The sequence below is a fragment of the Lingula anatina genome, chromosome 8, assembly GCF_051362555.1.
Source record: "Lingula anatina isolate TDL-2025a chromosome 8, LinAna3.0, whole genome shotgun sequence".
NCBI classification, from domain to species: domain Eukaryota; kingdom Metazoa; phylum Brachiopoda; class Lingulata; order Lingulida; family Lingulidae; genus Lingula; species Lingula anatina.
This window is the reverse complement of record NC_141774.1, coordinates 20419313-20438904: the sequence shown is the minus strand read 5'-3', so window position 1 is coordinate 20438904 and position 19592 is coordinate 20419313. Positions and strand designations below refer to the sequence as shown.

The 19592-nt window shown below is 36.7% G+C and overlaps 2 protein-coding genes and 1 long non-coding RNA gene across 3 annotated transcripts; all 3 read right to left on the bottom strand.

Annotated features, from left to right (window-relative positions):
- Window positions 1–2265: 2265 nt before the first annotated feature.
- On the bottom strand, window positions 2266–3903 carry LOC147760552 (pentraxin-4-like). Its single transcript, XM_086994048.1, has 2 exons — window positions 3468–3903; window positions 2266–2658 (listed from the first exon to the last, which is right to left on the bottom strand). Exons 1-2 carry the CDS (start codon window positions 3901–3903, stop codon window positions 2432–2434), a joined length of 663 nt encoding a protein of 220 aa, XP_086850174.1. The 3' UTR covers window positions 2266–2431.
- Window positions 3904–9827: 5924 nt separating this feature from the next.
- Window positions 9828–12536, bottom strand: LOC147760551 (neuronal pentraxin receptor-like). The gene is made up of 3 exons (XM_087018819.1): window positions 12499–12536; window positions 11451–11863; window positions 9828–11015 (listed from the first exon to the last, which is right to left on the bottom strand). Exons 1-3 carry the CDS (start codon window positions 12534–12536, stop codon window positions 10789–10791), a joined length of 678 nt encoding a protein of 225 aa, XP_086874945.1. The 3' UTR covers window positions 9828–10788.
- Window positions 12537–17256: 4720 nt separating this feature from the next.
- On the bottom strand, window positions 17257–19391 carry LOC106166827 (uncharacterized). The gene is made up of 3 exons (XR_001238852.2): window positions 19272–19391; window positions 18147–18536; window positions 17257–17681 (listed from the first exon to the last, which is right to left on the bottom strand). It is a non-coding gene; the product is annotated as an uncharacterized LOC106166827 (long non-coding RNA).
- Between the last annotated feature and the right edge of the window lie 201 nt (window positions 19392–19592).

Genomic DNA, 19592 nt, shown 5'->3' with positions numbered 1-19592 from the left:
TAAGCTGAGCACTGTGGTATATTTCATGGGCTTATTTGGGTCGAAGAAAGACAAGATATGTACACAGTCATTCGGTTCACATATTATTTTATAATAATAATAATAATAATAATTTTTTTTTTAACTGCACTGCACTTCCGTCTCAAAGCAGTTTACAAATAAAAGTATCAGTACTATATGTATTTTTCTAAAAACCTTAACACTTTCTATTGTCCAAATGCGTGAGGGTAGTTCTTTCCATAAAATGGTTGCTGCAATTGAAAATGGCCTGTGGTCGTAGGTTTTATATTTCTTTGTCTATCCTGGTAAAGCAAAGAGTAGAGGTGGATCTGGCGGATCTGGTGAGATTGGCTGATCTTGGATGTAGTAAAGAAAATTAAAAATTGAAAGGCATTCGCATCTGGTGAATTTAAAAACAAACAGCAGTATTTTAAAAACAATTCTCTTTCGTACTGGAAGCCATCTTAATTTGAATAAAATAGGTGAAATATTTGATCTGTGAGGGGTTTTGGTCAGTAGTCGTGCTGCAGCATTTTGGACAGATTGTAGTTTTTCAATTTGGAACAGACAGTAGACTGTTATGAAGTTATGAAGGCCTATCCATTTGACATTTGCCAATGGTATGGAATAGTTTGGAAAATTTTAAAGACCGTAGGAAACGGCTCTGCATCTTTTACTGATGTCGACGGCCATATCGCACCTGTTATCAAAATTACTCCTAGGTTTTTAACCTCATTTTACCGTGACCAAGCGGTCTCCGATTTTAAAAGTTCTAATTTTACTGCATCTTTAGAAAAACAGAGAAAGGGTGAACTTACTTCCGTTTTGCCATCAATGAAAAAAGTGAACTCAACGTACCTTCCTCTCGGGAGTTCAACCCCTTTGTAATAATGTACCCTGATGGGAAAGCAGCAATTACATTCATACCATACATATTACATTCATATATTTACCTGGAGTTGAGACTCCACTGTTAATGCAAGAAATCAAAACTAACGCTGCAAGCAGAGGATGTCCAAACATGATAGTGTTCCTTACAGAAACGAAAAGTAAGACAATATACTGCAGTATGACTGTTAACAAATGCTCGTTTCTCTGATGATCTGAGGCAAATTTGATTTATTTTCATTCGGTTTGTTTGTGCATTTGTGGTGGTGAAGGGCTTCGAAATAAGCACTCTTTTTATGGAAGATAAAAAGGCTTTAATTGGCCAAAATGTATCATGTTTGCCAATTACTTATCTACATATACGTGCAATATGAAATTAAACATTTTCAGAGTAAAAAAATTGTAAAAATAGTTGTATAACTCACCACCCCATGCGGTTCTGTTACTTAAACCTTACTGTTTTCTAAAAACACGAAATGTTTATTGATTTTTTTTACAATATTATTACTTTAAATCAGCAACAAAAATTAACAATTTTATACTGAGAGAGGGAAAACTTTCATGAGAAAATGCTAATTGGTCAATTTCTGCAAATCTGGTGACGATATTCAAATAGATCAACGGACTGCCTTGTCGTTATGATAACCCTTTGACAGCTGACTAAAAAACGCGGTGAAAAAACGCGCCGCTATTTTGTAAGGTACTGTACATGGATGCCGTATTATCAGACATGGGAGAAGAACTGGAAATATAATACAACAGGATAGAGCGATATTTGAATCATACCGGCTCATCTTCACAGACATGGCAGAGTTTTCATTGCAACATATGTAACGAACCCTTAATTAATAGTCATTGTGACTTACGTATGATTTAAAGATATATAGTCAGATATGATTAAACTTACGGAAAATAGTATGCTGATTTAAAATGTATCTAGAATTAAGCTTTAAAATACTCAGATCTATGTATTTGTATATATAGCAGGATGCAAGTCAGCCATCAGCCATTAGAATTAATTTACATTGCAATCTGTTATTGATGAATTAGTAAAGATGTAATTGATCGAGAGAGTTATATTTTAATTGATAAAGACGTGATGTGGCGAGTTGCAAGTCAGTCATAGAAGTTAATGCAAAGGACTAAAAGAAGTGACTGAGAGATAAACATTTTATCTTCACATACACTCTCATTATGTTTCTTTCTTAGCCCTTATTCTGTGATATTCATGTTTGAAATGAGGTCATGTGGAAAACAACTGTAGGTGTGAATAGATAACGTATTAGTTAGAAACAGGCTGGATGGTTTTTATAAAATTCCAATAATTACAAAATTAAAAAAGGGTCACATATACATGTCGAATCCATATTGTCACTTTCAGCAATTCTTTATTAACTTGTTATGTCGATTCTAAAAAATGCAGTTAATTTCAATCTCAAAGGTTAAATTCAAAGGAAAGGGAAGAAGTGTTAATGCTTTTTAATAGTGATCCATACTACTGCCCAATCTCACATTGCAGTAATCTAATAGTAGTGGTAACATTTTAACAATACTCCTTGTATGTTGCGACCTTGAAGTTGGTTTTGGTGACAGTATCCCAGGATATGAGACTCCCTTCGTTAGTATTGGCACATATTCCCAGGCCGGGGATGTCGACGTTATCGCGGTCCCAGACGTTGACGCCACCGACGAATCCGACAAAAGATGGATGCCTAGGATGTGCATAAGGCGTTGCCTCGTTATATGTGTGTCCAACCACCCACTTGCCACCTGAAATCAAGTAGTTATGGAGAGGATATAGACAAATATGAAATCTTGGACGATCAATCATACTATATATTTGTTAACTGTAGTCCAAGTTTCTATGGGAGCATTCAGAACAAATTGGTCCGCCGACTAACTGATCTGCTTATCAATCATGGTCGATCGACTTGAAAACTTGCCGCATAACTCCCTGATATAAACTGAATAGATTCCCTGCAAGGATTACGCAGTAAGCATTCAAGTGGGTCAACCATATTTGATCCGTGGATCTGTTAGTCCACGGATCAACTTTAGTTGTGAATGCGGCCTAAGGAATGGTTCCAGTATGCAACTGCTTTTAATTATACATTCATACAGGGGTATTATCTAACCATTAAAGAATATAAAAAATGATGCATGTAGATAAGTTAACTTTGAAAAAGTTTTTTGGGTGGACATATTGTATTTGACGACCACATTGGAATTTTCAGATATGCCCATATAACTAAAAATGCTAAAAAAAGTCCTCTACAACTGTGGCAAATTTCGCGCTTATAGTTAAAGTGAATCTATGTTGCTGGATATCTTTAGCGGGTGGACTGCTTCTTTACTTTTGGAGGCCATTTTGCCCAAGAAGCAGTTGTTGATACTACATGCACGCTGTTTTTATGTAGTCATTAAATGACATCTTTAGCCATTAATATTGGCCTTTTCCTTTCCCCTATATTTCCATTCTTCACAACTGTGCCAAATTAGGTGAAATGCACGATTTTTCATCAAATTGCTGGATAAACAGAGGTATTCTTTATGTAGCATTCAAACAACCATGCTCTTACCTCCAGGTATAAGTGAAACGTTCACAGGACGACTCAGTGTGTGAAGACCATCCCTGTACATATTAATCTCTCTCTTGGCACCACTCCACACCACACACCAGTGGTGCCAGTTCCCATCGGCTGGTACGGGTCCTTCAGCACGAGGGGACCTATTCAGTACGTCATCGCCTTTCAAAACAACCGAGTAGCCGTGACCAACGGGGCTGTATCCAAGTTCAATACACTGGCGACAACTCTTTGAGCCGTAGGATAGAATGGGGCCGCTTGTGGTGCGGATGGTTTTGATCCATGCGCAGGCTGTGAAGGCGTTCAGATCCGGAGTAGTCGCGTGTAGTTGTGACCATGACAGGGTGCTATCCGGTTCAGGGAAATGCAGAAATATGAATACTGGCTTCGGACCTCGGTTACTGGTAATGGTTGTCCGTAAGACTAACATTACTTGGGAATAGTAGTCCTACAAGGACTTAGGTTCCTGGCTTATAATTAGAGTAGGTTAGATTTGTATTACTGTCGGACTTTTATTCCTGTTACACATATGACAGTAATAAAAGTCCGGCCATTTGAAAGTCCTATCTTTAGGCAATAATACTGTTAAATGATAAAACTATAAATGTATATGAAATCCTTCTGGTGAGCCATATATCAGACAAAAATGATATGTTTGCAACTTCAGCTCGTCTGTGTAGTGGTTAGCCTGCAAGACCACAAGGTAAGATATCATCAATCGTTCTGTTGCATCTATGGGTTCGAGACCTATCTTTGGCTTGACCATAACCCCCTCTTACCCCTATTTATCACTAGTAGCAAAATGTTTAATGTTTTTTTTTAATGTCTAATATGTGTTCGAAATACCGTGCTCATTACTTTTTTGTTTTGTGTTTTAAGTGTCAGAGCACCAAAATAGCAAAGGGTTATTACAGAACATTATATACATATATTGCAATTTTCTATTTCCAAACTGTCATGATTTGGCTTAAATCTCAGCCTATACTTTCCAAGAGCAAATTTCCATCGAGTTTGAGGTTATTTTTCAATTTCAGCGAGTGTAATCCGAAATATAAATCTAAGAACGGAGATCCCGCGTTTTGTGTAAAGTGATTTTTCTCTTAGGAATAAGCTTTTGAAAAAGGGGGGAGGGAGAGAAAATAAGAATTTCGACACAAAACACAAAAGATATACACCCCAGTAGAAAAGGACATAAAATAATATACACTGTACATACTGTACATATACTTCACAGGGTAAAAGTAAGGGATGCCTTTGGATGGTGAATTATTTTGTTAAGAAAATATCGGCCAAACCAGGCTCATACATATTGTGCACTGAGGGAGGAGTACGCCAAAAATATGCGTTAACACGTCAAAATTTGCGTTTACTAGATGAAGAATACACATAAAAATTAATTGTTTTTGTTTTTTCATTAAGATGCATATAAACTGCCTATCGGAAAAAATTGTAAAATATAAAGATAAAATGTCATATAAATAGAATAAAACAAACGTTTATTATATCTTTAAAACTAGTATGTCTCTATATCTATTTATTCATGTCATTTCTTGGAGTAAACTATATAGGACATGCGTTACTAAAATGTCAGGAACGCACGTCCCATTAGGGCGTGCATTACTACAAGTAGGACTTACATTACTTGGGAGCCTTTGTCCTACGGACATTGAATCCTAGTAACGTATGTCCTAGGACTTCCATTCCTAGCAATGCATGCCCTAGGACTTGCATTCCCAGGTCTTAGTGTCCGGGCGGACTTGCGTTACTAGGACGTGCACTCCTGCCACACCGGTCTGCAAATTTGGATGCATATTGCTGAATCAAAGACACTATGGAGACCAACCGTTTCTTAAGGATATTGTCACTCTTCGCCCATAACTCCTTATTAAATGCATCCCATACATTATTTTCGATAATAGATAAATCTTCGGTGTTCAGTGACTAAATCAATTTACATGTACACATATGTAATCTTACTGATGACATAATAATTGCGATTTATGGGCAAAATCTGAAAAAATCGGTTTCTCAAACTTCTCCTTTACCTGAGCACCCACGATCACCGTTTTAACACCGATATAATGACATCATTTAGAACTCCAAACTCCTGCCAGCATCTTTTTTAGAAGTCTTAGTTAAGATTTATGGTTAATAAAGCAAAATATTACATTTGTTTAATCAAAATCTGTAATAAGGGGCTCATTATACCATATCAAAATCATATAAATCAACATGACGGCAAAGGATTGTAGCCCAAACACTCGTGGTCAACTCTGCCAATGTTAAAATTTTGTTCAGGGATGAAGTTATGCCCCACACCTATTGCTATCTCACCTCAAAATAGAAAAGGTTTTTTACTGACAATTAAAGCTCTGAGTTGCCTATGCTTATACATTGCAACGAGTAATATGCACGCCGACAGTTTGTATTTCCGACGTTTTTTATTGTATTTAATCAGCACAAAGATAGATGCATTACTGAATAATTAGATGCAGGAAAAACTTAATTTCTGGATGATAATGAAGGGCTACAATATCCTTAATACCTAACAGAATCCTTCAAGCGAAAAAGGAGAGTTTACCAAAATGCTTAAGCCAGTGACTAAACTTTTTATGATGCGTATATGTACGTGCATTCTGCTTTATCATGTATTGTTGACAATGTACCGTAAACATATTATACAGTTGGCCGGTCCCGTACATATATTTTAAATCTAGCTAAATACCTGACCCTGGGGCTGCTGATCCGCTACCAATACGACAGGTCAAAGCCAACGCTGCAACCAGAAAATGTCCAAACATGGTGTCTCTCACGAAAACAGAGTAGGAATGCTGCAGGCAGACTATAAACATATGCTAGTTTCTCTGATGATCTGATGTCAAACTATGCGGGCCTACCAGTTAAATGTTTTAAAACGAGACATGGGTATAAAATCTTTTTGAATTTGTTATGCACGTCTCATTGTAGTTCGCCTGCTTCCATGTTCAATAATATTTAAACTGGAATGGCAATGCAATGGACATTTTAGTACACATTGATCACGTAATACACCTCTAAAACAACATTTAAATCATTTTGGGGGCATTTTGGACGTTCTTAAATAACGTCATCGGGACTGTTTTTACATCTCATTTCAATTCACGACAGGAAGTGCTTAAACAAGTGAAATTGTCTTATTTTGTAAGGTCATACTAACCTACCAACCAATGCACACAAACATACACATCGTTTTTATTAGCATTGAGTCGAGTATCTGAAACTGTATTACTACGTTTCGAGCAATAAATAGGTAAATAGAGAGAGAAAAGATATCATAGTGAATTTTGTAAATTGTATAGTAACCAATAAGGTTATTTTAAACAGTCCAGCTGTATGTAACATATGGTTAAAATAACAACCGTGGACAAAGACAAATATTGTGTTAGTTGTGAAAGCATATAAAGTTGAAATACTACACTCTTGCCCAAAATGGTTGGTACACGGAAATTTTGGGAGGCGTATCGCCCTGTTTCTTTCATTATTATTGATATTATCAAATTAATACTGTTTATATTGTTAAATATGTGAAGCTGGAGGATTGGTAAAGTCAAGGAGAAACAAACAATGCAAATGTGAAAAAAACGTAAATTTATTTAGGGTATTTTTTCTCATGCCCCCAAAAAGAGTACTTTTTTTGCATAACAGTACCAAGTGAAAAATTAAACATAAATTTATACTGAGATTGACAATTAATATGAAATTAGGAGGGATTGTCAAGAATCGTCTTTAGAGTTCATTATTAATCTAAATAGCGGGCATGCCCACCCCGAGCTTGGATTATGGCCCCCAGACGGCGTGGCATACTGTGAACTAGAGTTACAGCTCTTTGGAGAGGAATTCTGGTCCATTCATCTTGAAGGGCAACTCGCAGTTCATCTTGATTTGCAGGGGAAAGGTTTCTCCTCTGAATAGCACGACCAAGTTCGTCCCACATGTGCTCAATTGAGTTTGCATCTGGGCTTCTTGCTGGCTGTGGCATCAGCTGAATGTTGTTTTGTAGGATAAAGTCTGCAATTAAGCGGACTGTTTGAGGAGTTGGATTGTCGTGTTGCAATCTTAACTTGTCTCTGTATATCCGTCTTGCGAACGGCTCCAGGTTCTGCTGGAGAATGTCTCTGTATCTGGCAGCGTTAAGGTTTTCATCCAGAGGAAGCAATGGGCATATACCGAATGGCACCCCATACATGTACAGAACCACCTCCTCCAGCTATTGTTTCCTGGATATTTTCATTTAACAGCCTCTCCCCAGGGAGCCTACGTACTCTCATAGCTGGAGGAGGTGGTTCTGTATATGTTTGGGGTGCCATTTGCAGCAACGGTATTTGCCCATTGCTTCCTCTGGATGAAAACCTTAACGCTGCCAGATACAGAGACATTCCCCAGCAGTACCTGGAGCCGTTCGCAAGAGGAATATACAGAGACAAGTTTAGATTGTAACATGACAATCCAACTCCCCAAACAGACCGCTCAATTGCTGACTATATTCGAAAAAACAACATTCAGCCGATGCCACAGCCAGCAAGAAGCCCAGGTGCAAACCCAATTGAGCACATGTGGGACGAACTTGGTCGTGCCATTCAGAGGAGAAACGTGCCCCCTGCAAATCTAGATGAACTGCGAGATGCCCTGCAAGATGAATGGACCAGAATTCCTCTTCAAAGAGCTGTAACTCTAGTTCACAGTATGCCACGCCGTCTGGCGGCCATAATCCAAGCTCGGGGTGGGCATGCCCGCTATTTAGATTAATAATGAACTCTGAAGATGTTTCTTGACAATTTCCCCTAATTTCATGTTAATTGTCAATCACAGTATACATTAATGTTTAATTTTTCACTTGGTACTGTTATGCAAAAAAAGTACTCTTTTTGAGGGCATGAGAAAAAATACCCTAAATAAATTTACGCTTTTTTCACATTTGCATTGTTTGTTTCTCCTTGACTTTACCAATCCTCCAGCTTCACATATTTAACAATATAAACAGTATTAATTTGATAATAACAATAATAATGAAAGAAACAGGGCAATATGCCTCCCAAAATTTCCGTGTACCAACCATTTTGGGCAAGAGTGTATAAATGAACTTAGTAAGCACCGCTTTTAAAATGGACTAGATATTCTTTATCGGCTAATATCTCTTTATAGTACTGGTAAATTTATGGTTCGCTTTAACGGTTAGCACTGTGGGTTCAACAATTTTAATTTTGTTTTCTTTGTTCCCTGACGATGTTTTCCAAGAGCTGCTTGAAGACTTTTTTTCTGAAGACCATACATGCTGGTCAAGGTAATTGTACCTCTATAGTAGAAATTCTCAAAACCTTCTTTCAACAAGTGTGCAAAGCAAAAGTTGATTTAAAGTCACCAAAGAGATAGAAAAGTTAATGGAAGCCAATTTCTGGGTTCATGCTTTGAGGTAAAGTTTAAAAGTACATACAGGGGTAGGTAATCGACACGATACCTTCCCGCTAAAACGAATTTTTCCACAACAACTTCCCCTATTCATGAATTATTGCTCCTGTATTTGGCTTTAATGTTTTATTCCATTTTTTAAATTTAATAATTGAAAACAAATCCTGAAATAATGACATTAACAATGCAATTACCGGACTCGACCTCATTTTCACTTTTAAAACCAAGAAAAAGACAAATAACCTTCACTAAAATGTCAAACCTGTTATCAACACACCTAAAAGACACAACTCAAGCATTAAGAGTCTATAATTAAAATTTGATTGCTATATTGCAAACAAAGAATATTTTTAAAAGGTTTTAAAGCATCATAGCTACTGGTAAACATCAAGGTAATACGTGCACGTACATGTAATGTACCGCCGGCAAAGTACAACTTTGTATTATGTGAAATGGCCAGGGAAGGGCTTCAACATGATCTCTCTTATTAAGGAAGACAGATGCGTTTAAAAGGCTTAAATTTGCCAAGTTGCTTTTTTCCTCGTTTCACGTATGTCAATTACTTATATACATATACGTGCAATGAAATTAAATACCGTAAGAGCAACATTTTCCTTTTCGTTGTATTATTCACCATGGCACCCCATGCGGCTCTGTTACTTAAACCCTACAGTTTTCCAAAAACAAAATATTTTAAAAAAAAATTTTTACGATATCAATACTTTAAATCAATAAAAAAAATTAACAATTTTTAATAGTGAGAAAGGAAAAACTTTAATGAGAAAATTGGTCAACTTTTGATGACGGTATTCAAATAGATGTAAGGACCGCTTTGTCATTTTGAAAACAATTGGACAGTTGACTAAAAACAGAAGTGAAAAAAGCATGCCGCAATTTTTAGGCACCTGGATGACATAACATCAGAAATAGGGAGAGAAGGGGAAATACAATACAATAGGGAAAATAATATTTGAATCATACCGGCTCACCTTCAGAGACACGGCTGAGTTTTCACTGCAACATATGTAGTCAAACCTTTATTTATAAACATATATGAAGCTGGTTGCATATCAGCTTTTAACATTTCTTTACACTGCAATCTGTTATTGATGGAAAGATATAAGTTTTAAATGATTAAAGGGATAACAACTGTTCGTTTTGGCCAAAAAATAAATTGTCGGAGTAAACGACAATTTTCCTATACTTACCAATGATTAACGAATCCATTTCTACATTCAAAGTTAGTTCCTGATTTTTTTCTAAAAATTTTTGTTTAAAGTTATAATCACTTAAGAGATTATAACAGAGTATAGCCATCTATTCAGATATCTGCATAATAGCTATAACTGCTGCTTTTGTAGTAAAACAGTGTTTTTATTGTGAAATATAGATCTCATACGAAGAGTTATTATCCCTTTAAGATGTGACTTGACGAGTTGCAAGTCAGTCATAGAACTTAATTCAAACGAATAAAAGAGGTGACTGAGAGACGTATATTTTAACTTCACATACACTCTCATTATGTTTCTTTATTAGCCCTTATTTTGTGATATTCATGTTCCAAATCATATCACGTAAGGACAACTGTAGGTGTGAATAGATCACGTATAAGTAAGAATCAGGCCGGATGTTTTCCATAAAATTCTAGTAGTAACAAAATAAACAAAGGATCCCATACACACGTCGAATACATATATTACCTTTGAGCAATTCTTTATTAACTTGGTATGTCTATACTGAAAGATATAGTTCTCTCCAATCTAAAAGTAAAATTTCAAAGCAAAAGGAAGTTGTGTTTATGCTTTAATGGCGATCAATATAAGATGCTGACCAATTTCAAATTACAGAAAATAATTGAAGTGGTAGCATTTTAACAGCTCTCTTTATATGTCGCAACCTTGAAGTTATTCTTGGTGACAGTATTCCAGGATATGAGACTGCCCTCGTTAGTATTTCCACAAATTGCTAGGCCGGGGATGTCGACTTTATCATGGTCCCAGACGTTGACGCCGCCGACGAATCCAACAAATGAGGGATGCCTAGGATTTGCATAAGGCGTTGCCTCGTAATGGGTGTGTCCAACCACCCAATTGCCACCTGGAATTTTGTCATTATAAATATAAAGCTTATTTGAATTATTTGACCAATTATTTATATTATTATAATAATAACAACAGTGCTTTGTTAAAGTTACATATTAACAAAGGATTATACTCTGAATTCGTTAAAGTTAAGAACTCCCGTCTAGATGCGTCCTAAATTAGAGAAAGGAAAATTACACATATTAACACCAGTTTATGGATTATATAAGATAACTTGATATAACAAAAATTTTGAAATGGAATTAACCTGTTTAACATGAATATCAATAGCAAATCATTTGAATATTTTTACTGTAGAAATTAGTAAATTGTCTGGATTGAAGCTGTTTACATACTTTGTTCTGGTTGTTCATATTGATATGCTCGGAAGCCAAATAACTATAGCAAATATTTATCTTTCCGTGCTGTCCATACACCATTTTCTTATTACCTCCGGGTATGTGTGAAACTTTAACAAGTTGGCTCAGCGTGTGGAGACCATCCCTGTAGATATTAACCTCTCTCTTGGCACCACTCCACACCACACACCAGTGGTGCCAGTTCCCATCGGCCGGTAGGGGTGCTTCAGCACGAGGGGACCCACCCAATACATTATCGCCTTTCAAAACAACCGAGTAGCCGTGACCAACGGGGCTGTATCCAAGTTCAATACACTGGCGACAACTCTCTGAGCCGTAGGATAGAATGGGGCCGCTTGTTGTGCGGGTGCTTTTGATCCATGTGCAGGCTGTAAAAGCATCCAGATCGGGGGTACTCGCTTGTAGATGTGACCAAGAGATGGTGTTATCTGGTTCAGGGAAATGCAGAACCCGACCGCCTTGTAAAAGTAAATATGAATACTGGCTTAAACAAAGGACATCAACAGAACAAAGACGCTTATTCTGATCAAATGGTAAGAATTTTTAAGTTTTTAATTTTTAGTATATTTTTAAGACAATTTATGTCATATTGAAACAAAACTCTTACACATTTTACCATTTTCCAAAATGAAACATATATAAACACTGAAATGGAAAACACAACAGACATGAAATTTGTATTCAAGCTGTTGAAGTGATGACTCCAGACCATTAACTTCTCAGTACTTTTTCTTTAAGGTGTCTCATGTACCACGTATAGCACGCTTTACAACATTGGTTAAAAAGGTTGTCAAAAGCAATTTTATTTACAAATTATCACATCAAGTGTAGATTGTTATGAATAGTGTTTTTGTTTCAGATATCATTACTAACAGAGGTGAAGATATCCCTATTTAATAGCCTTTATTCACATTCATAACACTGTACCCCTTAAATCAAATGTTTCACTGTGATTTCCAAAGAAGTAAAGAAATGTTGATTAAATTGAAAATACACCACCAAATGTCACCAAATTTACACACAAAAAGCATTAGGAATTGCTTGTTGAAGGTTTTTTGTCTAATAGCGTGCGTGTCTTCCGTGTACTGCAATTATCTCCTGTAGGCGGCTTGCTTTCACCAAGGGTAACAGTTCTGTTTTGTGGGGTATTGTCCCATTCTTCCGACAGAGCTTGGCAGAGTTGGTCCAGATTATTAGGAGGTTGGTTCAACGCTGAATTGCACACTCCAATTCATGCCACAGGTGCTCAGTAGGGTTAATATAAGGGTTTAAAGATGGTTGCTCCCTCCTCAGAACATTGGGTTTCTGCAACAAATCACTCCCCAGACGAGAACTGTGAGCAAGTGTTCTGTTTTGATGAAACATGAAGCCATCCCCTAATGTTGTACATGACACAGGCCAGATTGAAATTCAGGCAGATTGATCTTAAGTTGAACTGCTTTCGTGAGATAAAAAAAAAATATATTTTTTTTTTTTTGGGGGGGGGGGCTCTCTTAGGAGTTTTGGCTGTATATTAGTCCTTTGTGTACATTATCAAATGATTTGGTGAATCTATGCTTCTTGCATAAAACAGTTCAGTTCGATCCTAGGTTTACAACATAATAGATCAGTTAGTTGTAGAAAATCAGGAACTAGAGGTAGGGAGAAATACAGACTTGACATATGATATGGAATATTTCAGTTTCGAGGATATGCCTAGGTAGGAATGCGTTCTTTAAAAAAAAAAATCTCATATAAGATATGTGAATGGAGAAGTGTGTCGCTTCCAATTAACTGAATACGAGGTACCAGGTATTCAGTGACAGACAGTTAACTGCGCCAAGCCAAACGGTCCGCACAGTTTTAGTTTTATAGAGTAATGCCCAGACTGATATACCTACATACAGGCCATATCCAATGTATGAAAATCTTACCACCAGGGTACAGGACCAATTGTCTTTCTGGATATGCTGTTGCAACTAAACAAAAACCACCCAGTCCGTTCAGAAGGAGGGGTAAATTACCACCAAAACGCATTTTCAAGGCCCTTAGCGAACATCAAACTGGTTTTAGCAGGTTAGAATACCAGACAACCTCCGAGGAACCCACTGTAAACAGCACAACATCGTTGTATGTTTGTCTAATTAACTGGGGACCTTGATCGTTTCTGGGTTGAACACTGAAACCTCGTGGCTTTCTTTATTGAGGTCAGATTTCACCTGTACCGCTCAACTAGTCGAAACAGAGTTTACAGACATCCAGAAGAGGCCAACGACGAAGTGTGTGCCGCGTCTAAAGTGAATTAGGTCATAAACAGCGTAAGTATTTGAAGTGGATACCACATTGGTGCCAAAACACCAATGGCAGTCATCTACGAAAACCTGAATCAGATTAAATAAAGGAATAATCTGGGAACCACTTGACTATTATTTGATTGGGGGCGCCTTAGGAACAATTTAAGGTTGTACGGTGAGATTGCCGGTTCACACAGAGCACTTTTAATAACAGATTACTTAGAGAACCAAGGGAATGAACAGCTACCTTGGTCATCAAAACATCCATATTTGAACCACGTAGACAATATGTGGATAGGCCATTACTCGCCAAATGAATGGCCTACATGTCCGACAACAAAACTGGACCAAATTGGAGTTTTTGTCCGATACCTGGAATGTTATTCCAGATTGAACTCTAAAAACCTATCCCAAGGAATGCCTTGCCACTTGACAGCGCTGGTAGCAGCCGGAAGAGGTCAAGCGTAAAAGCGACTGTTACTGTGACTAGACACTGACATGAGGGTCCTTTGTGAGGCGTGTGACTCTTTTTGGAAAATATGGAGATCCAAAATATCTCTTTTAATGGTTGTCGTATGAAGTAGAAAAGGCAATGTGTTTTGTTTGCTTCTCTTAGGAATTCCATTAACGAACTGATGTCACAATGACATCAAAGAGATAATTAAAAGTTATTAGAACAAATTTTTAATCCTTATTTTCATTTATCAGTCAAAAATTGTGGGAAATTCCCAGGTAGGGATTTTGAGCTTAAAACCTAATAGGATCCTTCACGCGAAAAGGGAGATCTGACTATAAACTTTTCGTTTGGCCAAACTTTATGTTAATCTGTTTACTGATTCCTTATTCACAATGTTCCATAAACATATCATACATTATATAAAAAAACATATTATATAAAAAAAATTATGTAGCTCAATCTAAATACTTGGCAATGGTTTTGCTGATTTGCTGCCAATTCAATAAGCCCAAGCCAAAGCCGGAAGCAGGAAATGCCCAAACATGGTGGCTTTCGCAATAGAAATGATGGTATATGGCCTACTGCAGACTGACTGTAAACATATGCTTGCTTCTAGTGTGATCCGAGGTTTATCTATGTGGGCGTGCACTTTCGAAACGAGACATGAGTCTAAAATGCATTGTCTTTATTATACTCACGTCTTTTTGCAGTTTTCCTGCTTGCATGGTTAATGATATATTTAAACTTAAATACCAATGCCATGAGTTTTTTAGAGCACATTGGACCCATTATACACCTCTAATAGCAGCATTTTAGTCACTTGGGGGCATTAATGGCGTACTTACATATCGATATTGGATGATCTCCTTTTTTAAGTAGACTTATCTACGAAGCACGGCCATAAGTGCCTTTAAAAAGTAACTTTTCAGCAATACAAAAGTTATAAAATACCCACCCACCGACCCATGCACAAAAACACACAAATCCTTTTAATAAGCATCAGGAGTCGAGTATCTGAAATTGTCTTACCATATTTCGAGCAATAAATAGGTAAATATTAGAGAACGACATCATAGTGGGTTTCGTTAACAGTGCAATACACGTAAGTAGTTAAAAGTAATAACCGCAGGCAAAATCTAAGATTGTCTTAGTTATGAAACCATATGGTGTTTAAATGTTATGAATGAAATAAGTAAGCAAATGGACTAATATTATATAATTCCTTATTCACAATGTTCCATAAACATATAATACATTTTAAAAACATTATATATAAAGATTTTATGTAGCTCAATCTAAATAATTAGCACTGGTTTTGCTGATTTGCTGCCAATTCAATAACACAAAGCCAAAGCCGGAATATATATATATATATATATATATATATATATATATATATATATATATATATATATATATATATATATATATATTATGTAGCTCAAGCTAAATACCTGGCACTGGGAGTATTGCTTCGCTGCCAATACAACAAGACAAAGCCAACGCTGCAAGCAGGAAATGTCCACACATTGCGGCTCTCACGAAAAATAGGATGGCACAGGACCTACTGCAGAATGACTCTAAACATATGCTTGCTTCTCGGATGACAAGATACGTGGCTAATCTATACAGGTTTGTCGTTTCAAATCGAGACACGAGTCTAAATCACATTTTCTTTATTATACTCACGTCTTTTTGTAGTTTGTCTGCATGTTCAATGAAACATTTAAACTGAAAAACTAATGCAACAAGTTTTTTTTTTGCATTAAAGAGACATTATACACTTCTAATAGCAGTATTTAAGTCATTCATTTGGAGGGTGTTTTGGCGTACTTACATATCGTTATTGGAATCCTTTTCTACATACCATTACAAACCACAGCCAGGTCCATACACACAAACAACAGGAACCAAAATAATTATAACAGTCTACGACACTCCTCATAACTTTTTGTGCATTTTGCATTATGATATCTAAGAACGATGCCTAAAAATACAAAATATATATTTTCTCCCTTATATATTTCTACAATACCAGCAAGATGTTAAACGCTACATCCAATACAGCAAATACATGCGGGTTCATATCATAATCTTGCTGGGAAAGTTGCTTTTATTTAATCGCTTGTAAACAGCTTGAGACCTAATTCCTTGTGAATCGTTTTATAAGTTGTTATTTACAAAGGCCTAAATTGGCCAAAATGGCTTTTTCTCGTTGTGTGTATGTCAATTACTTATCTACCGGATACATATAAGTGCAAGGAAATTAACTACTTTAAAGGCAACATTTTCCTTTTTGTTGTATTATTCATCACCCCATGCGGTTCTGTTACTAAAACCCTACTGTTTTCTACAAACACGAAATATTTCTTAATTTTTTTTACAATATCAATAATTTAAATCAACAACAAAAATTAACAATTTTTAATTGTGAGTAAGGGAAAATTTTAATAAGAAAATTGTGATCGGTCAATTTTTGGTGACGATATTCAAATAGATCTTCGGACTGCTGTCTCGTTATGATAACAATTGGGCAGCTGAATAAAAACGCGCTGCTATTTTGTAAGGCAGCTGGATGCCGTGATATCAAAAATAGGGGAAGAAGGGTAAATTCAATAAAACAGGACAAAACGATATTTGAATCAGACTGGCTCAGCTTCACAGGCACAGAAGAATTAAACATATGTGGTGAATCCTTAATTCATAACCATGGTGACTTGAATGTAATTTAAGGATATATTCTGATATAATTAAACTGATGGAAAATAGTATGCTAATTAAGGTTTTATCAAGCATTTACCTTTAACATATTCAGATCTAAGTATATGTATATGATGCTGGTTGCGTGTCGGCCATTAAAAGTTAATTTACATTGCATTTTGTAATTGATGGAAAGAGTTTTAATTGATTAAGATGTGATGTGGCGAGTTGCAAGTCAGTCATGGAGGTTAATTCAAAGGAATAAAATAGCTGACCGAGAGATATGCATTTTAAATTCACATACGCTCTCATTATGTTTTTTTCTAAGTCTTTTTGTAATGAGGTCATGTGGAAAACAACTGTAGGTGTGAATAGATCACGTATTCGTTAGAAACAGCCCGGATGGTTTTTATAAAATTCCAATAATTACAAAATTAACTAGGGTATCACATTCACATCGAATCCATATGGTTGCTTTCGGCAAATCTTTATTAACTTGGTATTTTGTTTCTGAAACATATTGTTCATTCCAATCTAAAAGTACAATCCCAAAGCAAAAGGAAGAGGTGTTGATACTTTAATGGCGATCCATATAGGATATAGACCAATGGCATATAACAGAAAAGTAAATGTAGTGGTAACATTTTAACAATGTTCCTCATATGTTGCGACCTTGAAGTTAGTCTTGGTGACAGTATCCCAGGATATGAGACTTCCCTCGTTAGTATTGGCACATATTGCCAGGCCGGGGATGTCGACTTTATCATGGTTCCAGACGTTGACGCCGCCGACGAATCCCACAAATGATGGATGTTTAGGAAGAGTATCAGGACTTGCCTCACACTGAGTGTGTCCAACAACCCATTTACCACCTGAAATCGTGTAATAGAATGAAACATAATTTAAACCCAAGACTTATTTATTCATAACAAGTTGAAACAATAATGTTATGTAAAAATTACATATTCACAGAAGTTATACATACTGCATTCGTCAGATCGAAGGACTCGATCCGTTGATGGGTCCTAAATTAAAGTAAAAAATATTAAAACATTTTGCCACTATGCCAGATCATGGGTCATATCAATTGATTGATATAAAAATCTTGAAGAAAAAAAACTATGGTCGTTATGTTACAAGTGAATACTATGATATGATCACCATAAGCAACCCCGTGAATCGTTTGACAGTTCAGTGAAGAAGTGTATACGATGTTTACAGTAAAGTTTTTTAAACATGCTGTGCCCTGTTTGCTCATATTGATATGATGGAAAGATAAGAGACTACAGCAAGGAGAAATAAATGTCCATATTATCCAAATTAGTATGTCATTTTACCTCCAGGTATACGTGAAACTTTAACATGTTGACTCAGCGCGTGGAGACCATCCCTGTAGACATTAACCTCTTTCTTGGCACCACTCCACACCACACACCAGTGGTGCCAGTTCCCATCGGCCGGTAGGGGCGCTTCGGCACGAGAGGATCTATTCAGTACATTATCGCCTTTCAAAACAACCGAGTAGCCGTGACCAACGGGGCTGTATCCAAGTTCAATACACTGGCGACAACTCTCTGAGCCGTAGGATAGAATGGGGCCGCTTGTGGTGCGGATGGTTTTGACCCATGCGCAGGCTGTGAAGGCGTTTAAATCAGGGGTACTTGTGTGAAATAGTGACCATGATAGGGTGCTACCTGGCTCGGGAAAGTGCAGAACTCGATCATCAACTGAAATTTAAAAATGAACGCTGACATGAAGGACAAGATCACTGCCACAACACCAAAACGAAGATAGTAAAGACTAGGACAAACTTCTAGCAACATCATAATATGGCGGTAGCTTGCAATCACATTGCGAGCTGAATAAGAAGCTTTGACACATTTTGCTCGGCAAACAGTCGCAAACCAGTTGCAACAAGGTTACAGTATCTGCAACATCTTAAATACCACTTTTAAGTTTCAAGTCACATCGTTTGCCGAGTGGTAAACAACCTGTCAGTAACCACTTGATAATTAAAAAAAAAAAAAAAAAAAAAAAAAAAAAAAAAAAAAAAAAAAAAAACGGTCGCAGGATTGTAGCAATCGATTGCCGACTGGTAACCACATGGTCACAAACATCATATGTGCCACAAACTTAAAACGGTTGCAGCTTTCACATCAACTCCCCCTCAGAAGACAAGCAATACATTCTAGTAAAATACAAGTAGCGCCTTCATGGAACCTTTTTAAACAATCTGTTCATGACTATTCCCAGACCTTATTGTACTTACTGTGGATCTATCTATCTCCAAGGGGATTCTCGCTAAATTGCTATCAACGTAAGGGGCTTGGCTGTCTGTCACGCCTGTGAAGCTTCTAGCATATAATTAAATATCGTTTAGCAGCTTCAGTAGGCTTTCCAGACATCTAAACCTCTTAAGCTGAAATCAATTTAGCGAGAAACCTCTTAGAGATGGATCGAACCTGGTATATCGATCTAAGTACGGGAACGCAGTCTATGACACCCCAATTTCCTTCAGTGAAGATGAGGCCTCACTGTCATAACAAGAAGTCAGAACGACTGCAGTAAATCAGCATACACTGTGGATGTCTCAGGCAAAAAAGGCAGAGTTAACCAAAATATTCTAGTCTGCGCCTTTAAAGATATTATCTGTCTGTGGTTATCTCAGATCAAGGTTAATGCACATTTTGTTTTTTAATGCACACTGCACAACGTTGTATGACAATAAAACACATCTGCTCGCGTGATTTTTTCTACATTCTCCACTTTTTAAAATTAAAATT